This window comes from Alosa pseudoharengus, unplaced genomic scaffold, assembly GCF_046254945.1.
Source record: "Alosa pseudoharengus isolate Yale_2024_CS ecotype anadromous, Long Island Sound unplaced genomic scaffold, YU_APseudo_1.1 YU_APseudo_1.1_scf_1, whole genome shotgun sequence".
NCBI classification, from domain to species: Eukaryota; Metazoa; Chordata; class Actinopteri; order Clupeiformes; family Clupeidae; genus Alosa; species Alosa pseudoharengus.
In genome coordinates, this window is record NW_027468564.1 from 29,321,595 (window position 1) to 29,334,707 (window position 13,113).

General features: G+C 40.2%; 1 protein-coding gene across 1 annotated transcript in view; it reads right to left on the reverse strand.

Moving 5' to 3' along the window:
• LOC143124675 (adhesion G protein-coupled receptor E2-like) overlaps positions 1-13,113 on the reverse strand; it is a 34,646-nt gene that overhangs the window by 8,661 nt on the left and 12,872 nt on the right. Inside the window, exons 3-11 of the mRNA XM_076286386.1 lie at positions 7,642-7,983; positions 6,928-7,020; positions 6,710-6,741; positions 5,893-5,970; positions 4,257-4,413; positions 2,374-2,487; positions 1,102-1,277; positions 616-780; positions 282-488 (exon numbers count right to left, since the gene is read on the reverse strand). Coding sequence (XP_076142501.1) covers positions 282-488; positions 616-780; positions 1,102-1,277; positions 2,374-2,487; positions 4,257-4,413; positions 5,893-5,970; positions 6,710-6,741; positions 6,928-7,020; positions 7,642-7,983 — 1,364 coding nt within the window. The remainder of the gene's footprint in view (positions 1-281; positions 489-615; positions 781-1,101; positions 1,278-2,373; positions 2,488-4,256; positions 4,414-5,892; positions 5,971-6,709; positions 6,742-6,927; positions 7,021-7,641; positions 7,984-13,113) is intronic.

Consider the following 13,113-nt stretch of genomic DNA (forward strand, 5'->3'; position numbering starts at 1 on the left):
ATTTCAGAACTTCAAAATGTAACATGAAAAAGAGACACACTGGAAGTTATACAATAATTATTCATACATGAAAAAAGATGGTAAAAAGATAGGATTAGGGTTAGGTTTAGGGTTAGGATTAGGGTTAAAGGTTAGGATTAGGGTTATGTTTCATGTGTCATGACAGTGTCACGCCACTCTTATGTCGATACTGTCAAGTAAAGTGTTACCATTGTTGTAGTACCGTAGTAGTAGTTATATCATTAAGCTCATTAAGAATGAAACAAGGACAGTGACAGCACCTCATGTGGCCAGATGAGGTGGAGGAAGCTCTGGGTGAGCAGGAAGAGGGGATGAGCCAGCAGCAGACACACACAGAGGTTGAGACGAGCCACGTTGGACACCCTGGGGTTCCAGCGACAGAGGGCAAAGGTCATCACGGCCAGGGTCAGGAACACCAGGCCGATCAGCACCAAGATGGTGTTCAGAACGTCCAAGATTGGATCACTCTGGGGAACAAAGAAAGAACTGAGCAAAAACATTCAACTACTGTATGGAGTTGATATGGGTGCTGGGTGATTGGATATATAGCAATCAACATTTGTTGAAAACTACTAGTAAAAGGTAATATATTACCTCCTGTGTGTGATCAACTGTCTGCATGATCAGGGCGAAGGTGGAGAGGTGGTCACAGGAGCAGACTGTGTGTGTGGGGTTGGTCTCCCTGACGTGGCAGCCGTCCTCGATCCAGACACTGACATTCCAGTACACGCAGGAGGGCTTTTCTTTAGGGTGGTTGGGCTGACAAAAGAAACACATTTTTGCGACAATGAATGTAGATTTTACAACAACTGTGGAACAAAAGTTTTCACATTTAACCCAAAATAAATGAGAAAATGTTGTTTCTCCCTTTCTACTTTAGGAAATATTAAAAGTTTCACGCAGATCCCATACCCTTATTCTGAGCTGGTTTCTTTTAATGAGTTCTCCTTAGCCACTTCCACCTGCACCTGTTCGCTCTTGAGGAGTTCAGGCTTTGAGTTCTCTAAATCACCCTGCTACTTATATGCTTGAATAACATTGAATTAAATCAAAATGACATTGAATGAAATGGAAATCCACCTTGAGATGTTGTATGGTGAGGTTAACTGGAATTAGTAGAGTTTTGTTAAGTGTATTGGGAAGGATGACAGAGATCACATTAGACATCATGTGTGCTGTGGGTCCCGTGCTGAAGAAGCTGGCATTGAGGACCTCCCTCATACTCTTGTAGACCATAAGGACAACAGATGCCGAACCTAAACATCAGAAGGGCCAAAATGAGAACGCAAGTCGATCCTGAATGCAACTAGCCTGGAAGCCAGCCCACATTTAACCCAGCCCAATATTTTGGTCATTGAATTCAATCTGGACTCTCACTTGAAAAGCCTCTATAAAAACTTGAGAATTGTGAGGACCAATCAAATCATCTGCATAGACTTCATACAATGATGGATAGATGAGCTACCATATTATGTGAGCAATGGTGTTTAAGGGTCATTCACACCAAGAACAATAACGATAACTATAACTATAAACAAATATCATTCTGATGACGTTCACACATAAACTATAACGATAACGACATAAGAGATTGATATCGTTGGGGATCACTTTCTGAGAGATTTTGAGAAAGATAAAAACCTAATAGCCAATCATAACCCATCAAATTTTAGCCGTCACATTCATTAACACAAGGAGAGACTTTGTTTATCGTTGTTCAGTGTGAATGCTTTTATCGTTATGGTTATGGTTATAGTCATCGTTATCGTTCTTGGTGTGAATGACCCTTTAGTCAATTATGTCACCTGAGTGACACACTTCGGTTGATTTTGTTTACAACAAAATGGCTGTAGCTGAAAAACCTAGATGTTTAGATGTCGCTATCTCATCTGTTGTACACTATATTGACAGCGCAACAACTTAAAAAATAACAGAAAACTGTGTTTAAGGAATTTGTTTAGAATAAGGGTGTTTTGGCTGTTTTCCCTATAGGGTAGGCTATTGTGTTGCTCTGATTGGTTTGGTCTATCTAGTTGTGTACAGAGGCCTTTTTTATCATTTGAAACACACCCCATAATCACATCTCAATGGTGCAGTATCAGACTCTTGAACAGAATTGAGTATGGCTACATCAGGCTAGAATACAACATTAGATCACAAGGAAATATTTCTGTACATTATCTATCTTTGCTGCCACTACATTGTATATATTGTGTATATATATATATATATATATATATATATATATATATATATGTGTGTGTGTGTGTGTGTGTGTGTGTGTGTGTTTACTGTAGTTCAACAGCACTAAAATTGACATTGGGGGGTGTTGGGGACATCTCAGTGGCGTACCATTGTTGTTCCCAGCGATTCCGAGGAGGTCGATATCCAGACGGACGTTAGCAGTGTCCAGCTGAGAGACTCCTTTCAGGGTGGTGGCGAGCCCGACACTCAGAACCTCCACCTCTGGAGGAACATATTTGGAGGAGGGAAGATATTAAGCGTAGTAGAATGTTCAGTCAATTGTTGGGCACAAAGTAGAGTATCTATCCATTATTGGTTTATCTATCTATCTATCTATCTATCTATCTATCTATCTATCTATATGATTTTGGACGAGAAGGCCTGACTCTCAGTCTCCGCTCTAATTTTTCCCAAAGGTGTTCTATAGGGTTGAGGTCAGGACTCTGTGCAGGCCAGACAAGTTCATCCACACTAAACTTGGCCATCCATGTGTAGTGGGGTTAGATTGCTCACGCTGACATTTGTCACCTGACTATCAGCCTAATTACTTGCCAATCCCCCTGATTAGCAGCTGCTGCCCTAATACCTTTAAAAGACCTGGAAGTACCGGTGAGTGACTGCGCTGTAATTCTTGCTCCCCCTCCATTGAGAATGCTCCCTGTCTAGCGTGGTAGGTCTCTTCTCTTAGCGGGTTGTGTTGGCTTTCCACACTTTATGTTTTATGGGCTTACCTTTTGTCTTGTACCCTCGTAACTGCTGTTTGCCTCCTCCACCACTCCTGTTGAGGGTATTCCTATTTCCTGCCAGCTCAGGTATGCTTCTTAATGTTAGTCTACGCGACACTGTCGCTGCAAGTTTAGCCTACCCGTAATGATTTTAACTATGTGTTTATAGTGCAGATCTGTGACCTCACCGTATCTGGAGCGGGTATGTAGCGCAGCATTTTATTACGAAGCTATCTGTAAAAATGTATCCTATATTTTAACTCTGATCTGCATCTTGTAGGTGCGTGTAGCCTGGTTGACTGGAAGGTCGGACTTCACAGGCGCTGCTGTTTTGTCTGATTGATTGCTGTCTGTTCCCACAAAGTTGGGAGTATGTAATTCTTGGTATCTCTTGGTATGCTGAAGCATTGAGTTCCTTTCACTGGAACTATGGGGCCAAGCTCAGCTCCTAAAAAATAATGCAACACCATAATCCCCCCTCCACCAAACTTTAAACTTGGCACAATGCAGTCAGACAAGTACGACAGACTTTGGGGTGGATGAACTTGTCTGGCCTGCACAGAGTCCTGACCTCAAACCTATAGAACACCTTTGGGATGAATTAGAGTGGAAAATGAGTCAGGCCTTCTCGTCCAACATCAGTGTGTGACCTCACAAATGCGCTTCTGGAAGAATGGAAGAAATCGGATAACAGTAGATTGCATTTTCATGCACTCTAATAATAATAATAATAAGAAGCCTAGGAAGAACAGTTCAAATATTCCCTTAAACACACCCCTAAACCTTGTAGAATGCCTTCCCCGAAGAGTTGAAGCTGCTATAGCTGCAAAGGGTGGACCAACTCCGCTAGCGCGTCGTGCCTAACAACGCCCCTTAGCTGTTGTAGAGTCAGCGTAAGCTACGGCCTCTTGGGGCTTATTGCTTAAATGCGAGTCAAGGCAGGTGACCAAACACTTTTGGCAATATAGTGTACATCAAATTAGTGACGGGAACAGACAATATCCCGATTCCATCACTGAGAAGTCAAGACTGCCAGTTATCTCACTCAGATGCCAATTATCTCACTCAGGAAGGACACACACACACACACCTCCCCCCCCCCAACCAACCACACACACATACACACACACACACACACACACACACCTTCCCCCCCCCAACCAACCACACACACACACCTCCCCCCCCCAACCAACCACACACACACACACACACCTTCCCCCCCCCCAACCAACCACACACACACACACACACACCTTCCCGTACCTGTGGTGATGGTGCTGAGGTTTCTGCGGGACTGAGTGTGAGTGGGCTCCACCAGTCTGGACACCAGCTTCTCAGTGGACTGGAGCACGTCCTCTCCCCTCGAGGCCAGAATCTCTCGGGGAGCGTCCAGCAAACTGTCCAGCAGACTGGACACCTCCTGTCCCAAGGGAGGGAAGAGGCCAATGCAGAGAACGCCACAAATGTAAAAGTAAACACTTCAAACAGACTGGACACCTCCTGTCCCAAGGGAGGGAAGAGGCCAATGCAGAGAACGCCACAAATGTAAAAGTAAACCAGAGACTTTTCTAATGAGGAGACACAGCACTCAAAAAATCCTCCATAGAAATGCATTGGGTTAGTTTGTAACGCCAATATGGCAGTTGTCTACGCATATTACACCCCTTCTGCGGCAAAACATTGACATGTGCATACATTGAGCCAATCATTTGGTGTGTTATGAATACATTGAGCCAATTATGTGGTGTGTTGTGGAGACATGTGCCAATCATGTGTTGTGATCTCGCCGCTAGAGCAAGATTGGTGTCATGAAGCCTTGCGCATGCGCATTTCTGCCAAAACGGATGTCCGATGAGTGCCCAAAAAGCGTGCCGAGTGGAGGGACTTGCCTAAAAGGACTGAGTAAACACTTTGAGTAAACACAAACATGCTGTATGTTTCTAACTGCCCTTACAAAAATTTGAGCAAACCTGTGGGTGATTTGTGGGAAACAAATGAGTTCACTAGAAAATATCGTCAGAGGTTTGTAAGTGTTGGCCGCTAGAGGTAAACTTCCAGCAAAGTTCTGGCAACAATGAGAAGTTTGCCACTAGTGGCAAATGTGTTCGCCAGTGATTTGCCATCACACTTAGCCAATAATGGCAAACTTCCAGTGAACTTCTGGTGACAAACCTAACTTGCATTATGACATTGTTGCAAATTTGCTGCAACATTACCAAAAGTTAACCACAACTCTTTACCAGAAACCTAATTGGCATGTGGAAAATATGACCTTGCGACAACTATTTGCGGCAACTGTTCGCCAGAAACCTGACATTTCTGTAAGGGTATGAGCCATTACGTTTAGGAACGTGTTATTTACTTAATAATATTTACAATAAAAAATATGTTAATTATTTCATGTGTAGTTACAACTGGAAAGTTTATCCCATTTCAGAATAATCAATATTATGCTAATGACTTCTGAAAGGAATTGTAAGCAATTGTAAACCAATACACTTGTTGTCATATTTAGCAACAATACCTCTGCACTCCCATGTCCATTTATTGTGTGCATTGGGTCTTCTGAGCTGAAAACACGTGTAAACACACATGCATGCACGCGCACACCCACCCACCCACACACACGCACACACCCCCACGCACACACCCACACCCACCCACACACACACACACACACACACACACACCCACACGTACACACACACACACACACACCCACACACACACACGCACACACACACACCACACACACACACACACACACACACACACATACACACACAGACATACACAGACACACCCACACACACACACACATACACACACAGACATACACAGACACACCCACACACACACACACGCACACACACACACACACACACATACACACACACACCTTTGGCAGCAGGGTGGACACAGATGAATTTTGTTCCAGTTCGTTCAGAAAATCCAGTTTGCACTTCACGTCTGACTGCTAAAACATGGATAAGATGTTTGCTGGTCAGTCAAGGTCAAAAAGAGGCTAGATGTATCTGCCATTGATTTTTAACAGTGAGTTTTGCACGACATATAGCACAATGTCACCGACTACATCAGCAGACTATTACGCCCTACTGTTGGTGATGACTGCCAGTTACAGTAAGATTGTTACCTCTTTGTATAACTCTTTATATTTTTATAATTATTTATTATTGCACTGTTGAACTAACTCATTTGCACCATCACCATGACACTCACTCTCACAGAGCACCTTACCTTACTATGCACAGAGAATCACAGGCTCAGTCCCTGCCTCAGTCATTGCAAGCACCTCATGCTTAATCACCCCTAAGCACACTATGTGGATACTGTTTTAGATTTGATTTAGATTTAGTGTTATTTTGTATAATTTGTATTTTAGGATATTCTTTATCTTCTACTGTCCTTATTGCTTAGTTGTGTTTTTTATATTATATACTTGTATTACTTTTTCTGCTGTTAGTGCATGTTGTGTGTGATGTCTGTATGCTACAGAGACCTTGAATTTCCCCTTGGGGATCAATAAAGTATCTATATATCTATCTAACTCACTGGTTTACATAGAAACCCTTAAAAGGTTGCAAGGAATGTCTCAAAGCACTCAACACTCTCATAACAAGATAATGTTACAACAGACATTTTTTGGAAAGATATAACAAATGAGAGGGGAGAAGTTTGAAATCATACAAAGTTACCTTGCATTTCTTGTCAATGACTCTGACCAGATCTAAGAAATAAAACCGTAGAAACAACAAACAACAAGAAATGCAATTAGACAACTCTGTAAATATAAACATCCCCAGAAAATATATATATATTCATAATGTCATTAGGGAGAGAAAGAGTGAAAGGGGTAAAGAAATCAACAGTAGAACATTTCTTCTGTAATATCTAAAGTAAACAGATCTCCTACCAGATGAAGATGTTGATGGAGGTGGTGTTGTTGTTGGTGTTGGTGATGGTGTTGGTGTTGGTGATGGCGTTGGTTTTGGCTTTGGTTGCACTGCTATTTGAAAATATACGGTATAGGGATTATTCTGTGTTAGTTTGCATATGCACTAGCATACAGTTATAGTTTTATTAGAATGTTACGCTGATGGTTGTCAATTGGTTCTGATCTGTCAAACTGTCAAGCTGCCCAATTAATTAATTGAGTATTAAATGTCAAAAAGTGGTTAATATGAAGCTATGGTCATATTCTTTTATCAAGTTAAAGTAGTAACTTGTATAAGTATAGAGCCTTGGAGGTGTCATTGCAAGATGAGCACACAATTTACAACAATGTGCACACAATTTTGTTAAATGAGTGCAAGATTTCTCCATATGCAACCAAAACATCTTTCAATGAGGCCTCCCAAGCTCCATAAAGAAGTGTGAGAATTGGGCAGACAAATTTGTCCAAAGCCACTTAACATTAAATAAATACCAGTGACAATTTAAACATGCATAATGCAGCAAAATTACAACAATATGAAATACTGGATTATAGCAAAAATTTATTCAGTACAATAGTAGGCTATGGATGAGCTTATGTGGCTTTAAGTAAGAAATAAGTAGCAGCAACATTAAGTAATAGGCTAAAGCATGTCAACCCAAAGCTAACCATAACCCTCAAATGGTCTCTTACCTTTCAGTGTGAGCTGAACATGATTAAAAACCACTTTGTATCCATTTGAGTGCCAGCTCATTTCTACTCCACACCTGAACGAACCAGCAAGAACCTTTCTGAAGTTCTTCACCGTCACAGTGAGGACTTTCGCCTCTCGATCATCATATACTGAGAAATCATGTAGTATGGGCTCCCATATTCTATCAGATTGAACCACCTTTAAGTAGCGGCAGTCATGCACACCAAACGACTTGCAGAAGAACTTGGTGCCTTGTGCATGTGCAACCAAATAAGGGCAGGAGATGTTCACGTCTTCACCAGCAGGCACTTCCAGCTGAACCTCTTCCCCACAGCAAGCGTCTGTGCATGAAAATGAAATTAGCATTACCTTACCTCATTACAATATGCAACTTCCTATTGGGCGATTCTACCAAATTCGTGCAAATTGCTGTCCCAGACCCTAAAAATTCATTTAAAAAGCATTTACAGAAAAATTTTACATATTTATGAAGATCTTTTTATCATCTATTAAGAACTAAAACAATATTTGAGGTAGCAATAAAGCTTAATATATATAAAATAATCATGTTTAGGGTACTTTCAATTGAGAGGTGGCTGTCCCAAACCCTAAGGCCTAAATTTCACCTTATGAAAAAAAAAATATGAAATAATTTTTGTAATTTTTTCCACGCATGTTTTTATAAAGATCTTTTGAATACCTATGATAAAAGCAATCGAAAAAATATATTTATTGCATATTTTTTTTCAAAAATCATAAATCGTTATGTAAAAAAATTTGTCCTGCATTTTTATGTCACAACCAAAACACTGTAAGGTTTAGCCCATAGGATGATAATGATTTTAGCCACACAGCTCCATTTTGGACCAGGAAGTGTGTGTGCATCCCTCTCTCTCTCATGGCCACATGGTGAGTACATCAGTCCAAGAGTAAATGCATTCAAAAGTCTCAAAATCAGGCTGGTGACATTTAAGAACGTCACTACCGAGCACATATTTATTTCAATTAATTTTTTTATTTGTGTATAAATGTTCAGAACTGTGCTATCTAACCATGTGCTGACTAGCATCTTTGAGAGGCTCAAAAATATACCTTTTCGTCACTACCGAAACAGTGACTAATACACCTGTGGAAAGGAACCTGATGAAACCCATGAATAGCACTAGCTTAGTCATTGAAATAAAAATTTTATTTCAGGTTGCAGGTCTAGTCTTAAATATGCTAAAATGTATTTTATATAAATGTGCAATGGGAGGGGTCGCAAAATGATTTGCAGAAGGTTTTCAGACCAACATGTTTAAAAACTGGGATATTCAGTAGACCTAGATATAGGGTTACAATTTACAATGTTTCCATAATGTTCCTCCGAATGTGGGTGCTTTGTTTTACGTAAACTCAAATCTCTACCTGCGTCTCTTGCAACGATAACTTTAAAGATGCTGTACGTACGCCTACCAGTGACAGAACATTATGCAGCCTGTTCTTGCCACAGGACTGCCAGTTATATATATTGTCAAAGGCTTGGTTTCGATGTTGACATAGCATACTGATTAGAGAAAACATTTTCTGCCTCTGCTTCCAATGCCAGTACTACAACATTTTCCAAAATGATACCAAATTTCATTGGCTGGAGAGAAGGGGGTCTCGAGACTTGTTTTGGCAGTCGGCAGATAAAACGTTTAAGAACCAATGACCTAAGCAACGAGTCCCTGGCAACGCAAAGACTGTGCTGGTGCTTGGATGAATGTCCTTAGCATGTTTAACATTCATTGGAATGTTATTGGGGTGTTAGGAAGCAAAGTACATGAGCGTAGACAGTACACAGACACAAACATACTCCATACACCTGGGGACGCTGGTTTGCCCGTGTAATCTGTGTTGTGTTGGACCACGTGGCTCAGCCTGTCACTCATCCGGACTCGAACTCGCAAACAGCAGCACCTTGGATAAGGAATCGAGCATGCTAGCAATAGCAAAGCAAAAGCAAAGCAAATAATAAAAGCCCAGGCTGCAACACTATTCTATAGGTGTCTGCAGGGAGGTTTACCAACATACTGCATACCTACCGTTACACTCCTAAAGTCCCCTAAACCTCACTCCTGATCCGGGTCATGGTCTAGGATTCTTACACAGTGGACCACCCCTACACCCTCGTTTTGTTTTCGTTGTTGTTGAATCTTGTCTTACATTTAAAAAACAAAAACTGAACTGCAGATTTGCTTAACTACTTGGGGTGTCTGACCGAGTGAGTCAGAGTTTAGGCTGGCTATGAAGAGGCAAACTGGCGTCGCCTGGTTTCAAGCATTCCAACAATAGTTCCGTATACGTTCACATTTTGTTTTGCACACTTTCACATTTGTGTGAGTACCTAGTAGGGGTAAGTGTTGATTTTTGATTGAAGTTTTTTATCTTCAAAAAGAGTAAAAGAGTCTGCCTTCAGCAGATCCCTTCTGCAGAAATGTGTTTGCTCATCCATATGGTGGTACTGTGCCATGGTACATGCAGTACTTGCTTTTAGGGAATGGAAGATGGCACTCTTATTGTTTTTCTTCTGATTGGTTATGGCATACCTTCCAACATTTAGCTTTTAAAAACTGGGTTTTGGGTTGCCAGGTTTTATGACAACAGGATTGAAATTGAAAGTAATTCATTGTGTTGGCTATGTGTAGGGTGCATATCATACCGAATTTGGCAACCCGGGAAATGTCAGACTAACAGAAAAAATGAATGGATCCGTGAATTTAAAATTAAGTTTGATGGTCATGCAATTTTTCCGGGAGAAAAAACAAAACGGGTGGCCGCCGGGAGATGACCTTGAAATACGGGAGAAACCATGGAAAAATGGGAGTGTTGGCAGGTATGGGTTATACCTAACAAACATTCATACTTAAAGGGAAACTCGTAAAAACAATCAAAACAAAATAGCCAAAATAACCAAGCATACCTTTTCTATCTTGCATCCCAAACTATCCATCAGCTGTTCAGTGAAATATTAACTCATTGAATGCCAAGCTGTTTTCGGGAGCTTTGTCCTAGAGTGCCAGCAATCTAGACCATTGTTGATGATTTTTGTACAGCCACAGCATATTCTGTGTTATAGCTATGAACACGTAGAATAGCTCGATTAAAAGGTGAGACTTTAAGCTCTCGGTGGGTGCAAACCATGTATTTCTACACGCCTCTGTTCCTGAGAAATCCCAAGCTAAACAGTGGCTAGTTTTTATCAAAATCGCTGTTTTTTTCTAGAAATGGAGATATAACGTCTTTCTTGAAATATGAAGTGTTGCCTGTTACTTACTTCTGTAAACATTCCGGGAAGTGATCAGCGAGACCTGGCGAGACTGCCACCTAGTGATAGACCCACGAAAATGGCCTGGTTTTGACCTGACGTGCATGCGTCACTGATTCGACCCAAAGCGGCAACCGAGTTATGATAAAATGTCCAGATAAAATGTCCAGATTGTGCGTTTTCATGAGTTTCACGATCGTCATATATTTCATTTCCATTCATCACAGTGTTCCCAAAATCACATATAAGGTGTATTAGAGTGTCTAGTTTCGTAATTTAAAAAAAAAAGCTAAAAACGTAATATTACGTTTTTGGCACTCAACGCATGGGAAGGAAAAACGTAATATTACGTTTTTGGCACTCAATGAGTTTAACAGATTTCTTTAAAAAAAAAAAAATGTCTGTTATGTGCTAGCTGCATTATGTGCAACATTTGAGACTTATTTGTCATTTTTTATCAACACAAAATACTGACAGTCTGATGTAGTAGTCACTACCGAAACACTACCGTCACTACCAACCATGCGCTGTCACAACCCGAAACACAGGATGTTTTGTTAAAAAAAGAGTATATCTAATCATCTGACAAGATAACATAGTGGTGTTTGATTAAATATATATTTTAGTAATACATCCTTAAATTTGAAAACGGTATGATCAACTTTATGCGTTTTACAAAGAAATATTGTTTTTAAAATGCAATTAATCTCATAAATGACACTTATTTTGTGTTAAAAAATATTATTGTTATCAGTTGAATCATGGAAATGCTTTAAGAAAATTCTAAAAAAATATATTTAGAAGGTATATGTAAAGAAATTCCTAATAGGTTATCACAAAACTTCTTATTTTGTTAATTGTTATTGTGTTTCGGTAGTGACAAATTTTGGGAGAAGGAAAACATTCCAAAACTGTATAAAAAGACAATATGAAATTAAAATGTACAATTATTAGAAATGTGTACCTTAGATGTTATACAATGCGTGTGAATTAAAAGTTTTGGGGGGGGAAAAAAAACACTTTTTTCAAAATGTTTCAACCTCTGAATTTGCACGAATTCTGTAGAATGGCCCTTTTATGAAATTAAAGGTATCCAATGCAGTTTCAGGTATTTTAACGACTGTAGAGCTCTAGTGGGGTTGTTTAAGGCTCAGTCATTTCAAATTGTTGTTAAAGTTTGTTTTTCACTTCCAAGTTGAAGTTTAGGGTCTATAGAACAATTTGAGTCCGAGTGTCAAACACACAGATAAAAAATGGCCTCTGGGGGGGCGCCGTAAAATATATAAACTGCTACAACTTTTCATTAGATTATTCAATTTTAACATATGAGGTATGTATAGATTCAGAATTAAAAGGATAAACTGGTGTGCTAAGCATTTGGTTACCAGATTTAAAACACACTTTAAAATAAACACACTTCTAGCCCATGGGCAGCAAAATTGTGCTTTTTTTAGATAAAGGGTGTAAATCCAAGGAACTTGGATTTGTCCATAAACCTCACATTGCTGGTATTATAGCATAGGGTTTGGTGCCAAAAAGCAAAGATATTCTATAAGGTAGTGTGCAAAAGTGGAAAAATTATAATGTCTGCAACACTGCTTATGACTCCCAATTATTATGACCGCCGCGCAGCGAAGCGGCGGTCATATAGGTTTAGTCAGATTTTTTTTTTTTTTTTTTTTCTTTTTCGCATGCCCAAATTTCCGTCAATGAGTCCCGGGACACTGAAAGACCGGGGTACACGAAACTTGGTGGGCATGTAACCCCACATGGATAGCATGGAACCATCGTTTTTCGTTTTGATCTGTAGCCCCCCCGCTGGACTGGACCCCCCGAAAGGACGGTAGGGCAAACACAGTTTTCTGTGAATATCTCGAGAACCGTAAGGTTTAGGAGGACCATTTTTTTTTTGGTATGTTGATCTCAAGGGGCCATGTCAACCCATTCCATAACCACTCATTTCATGTATAGCGCCACCTAGTTAAATACAAAAAAGTAAAAATGAGGTGTTATAATCGCAGGTATCTGTGACCTAACATAGTCAAAACTGCACGAAATTGGAAGTGTAGGATCATTATGACATCCTCTGAATGCACGCCAAGTTTCGTGGAATTCCGTTCATGGGGGGCCACACAATAAATTAATTTATGTTACTATACACCAACTGGCCTGTAGGTGGCCG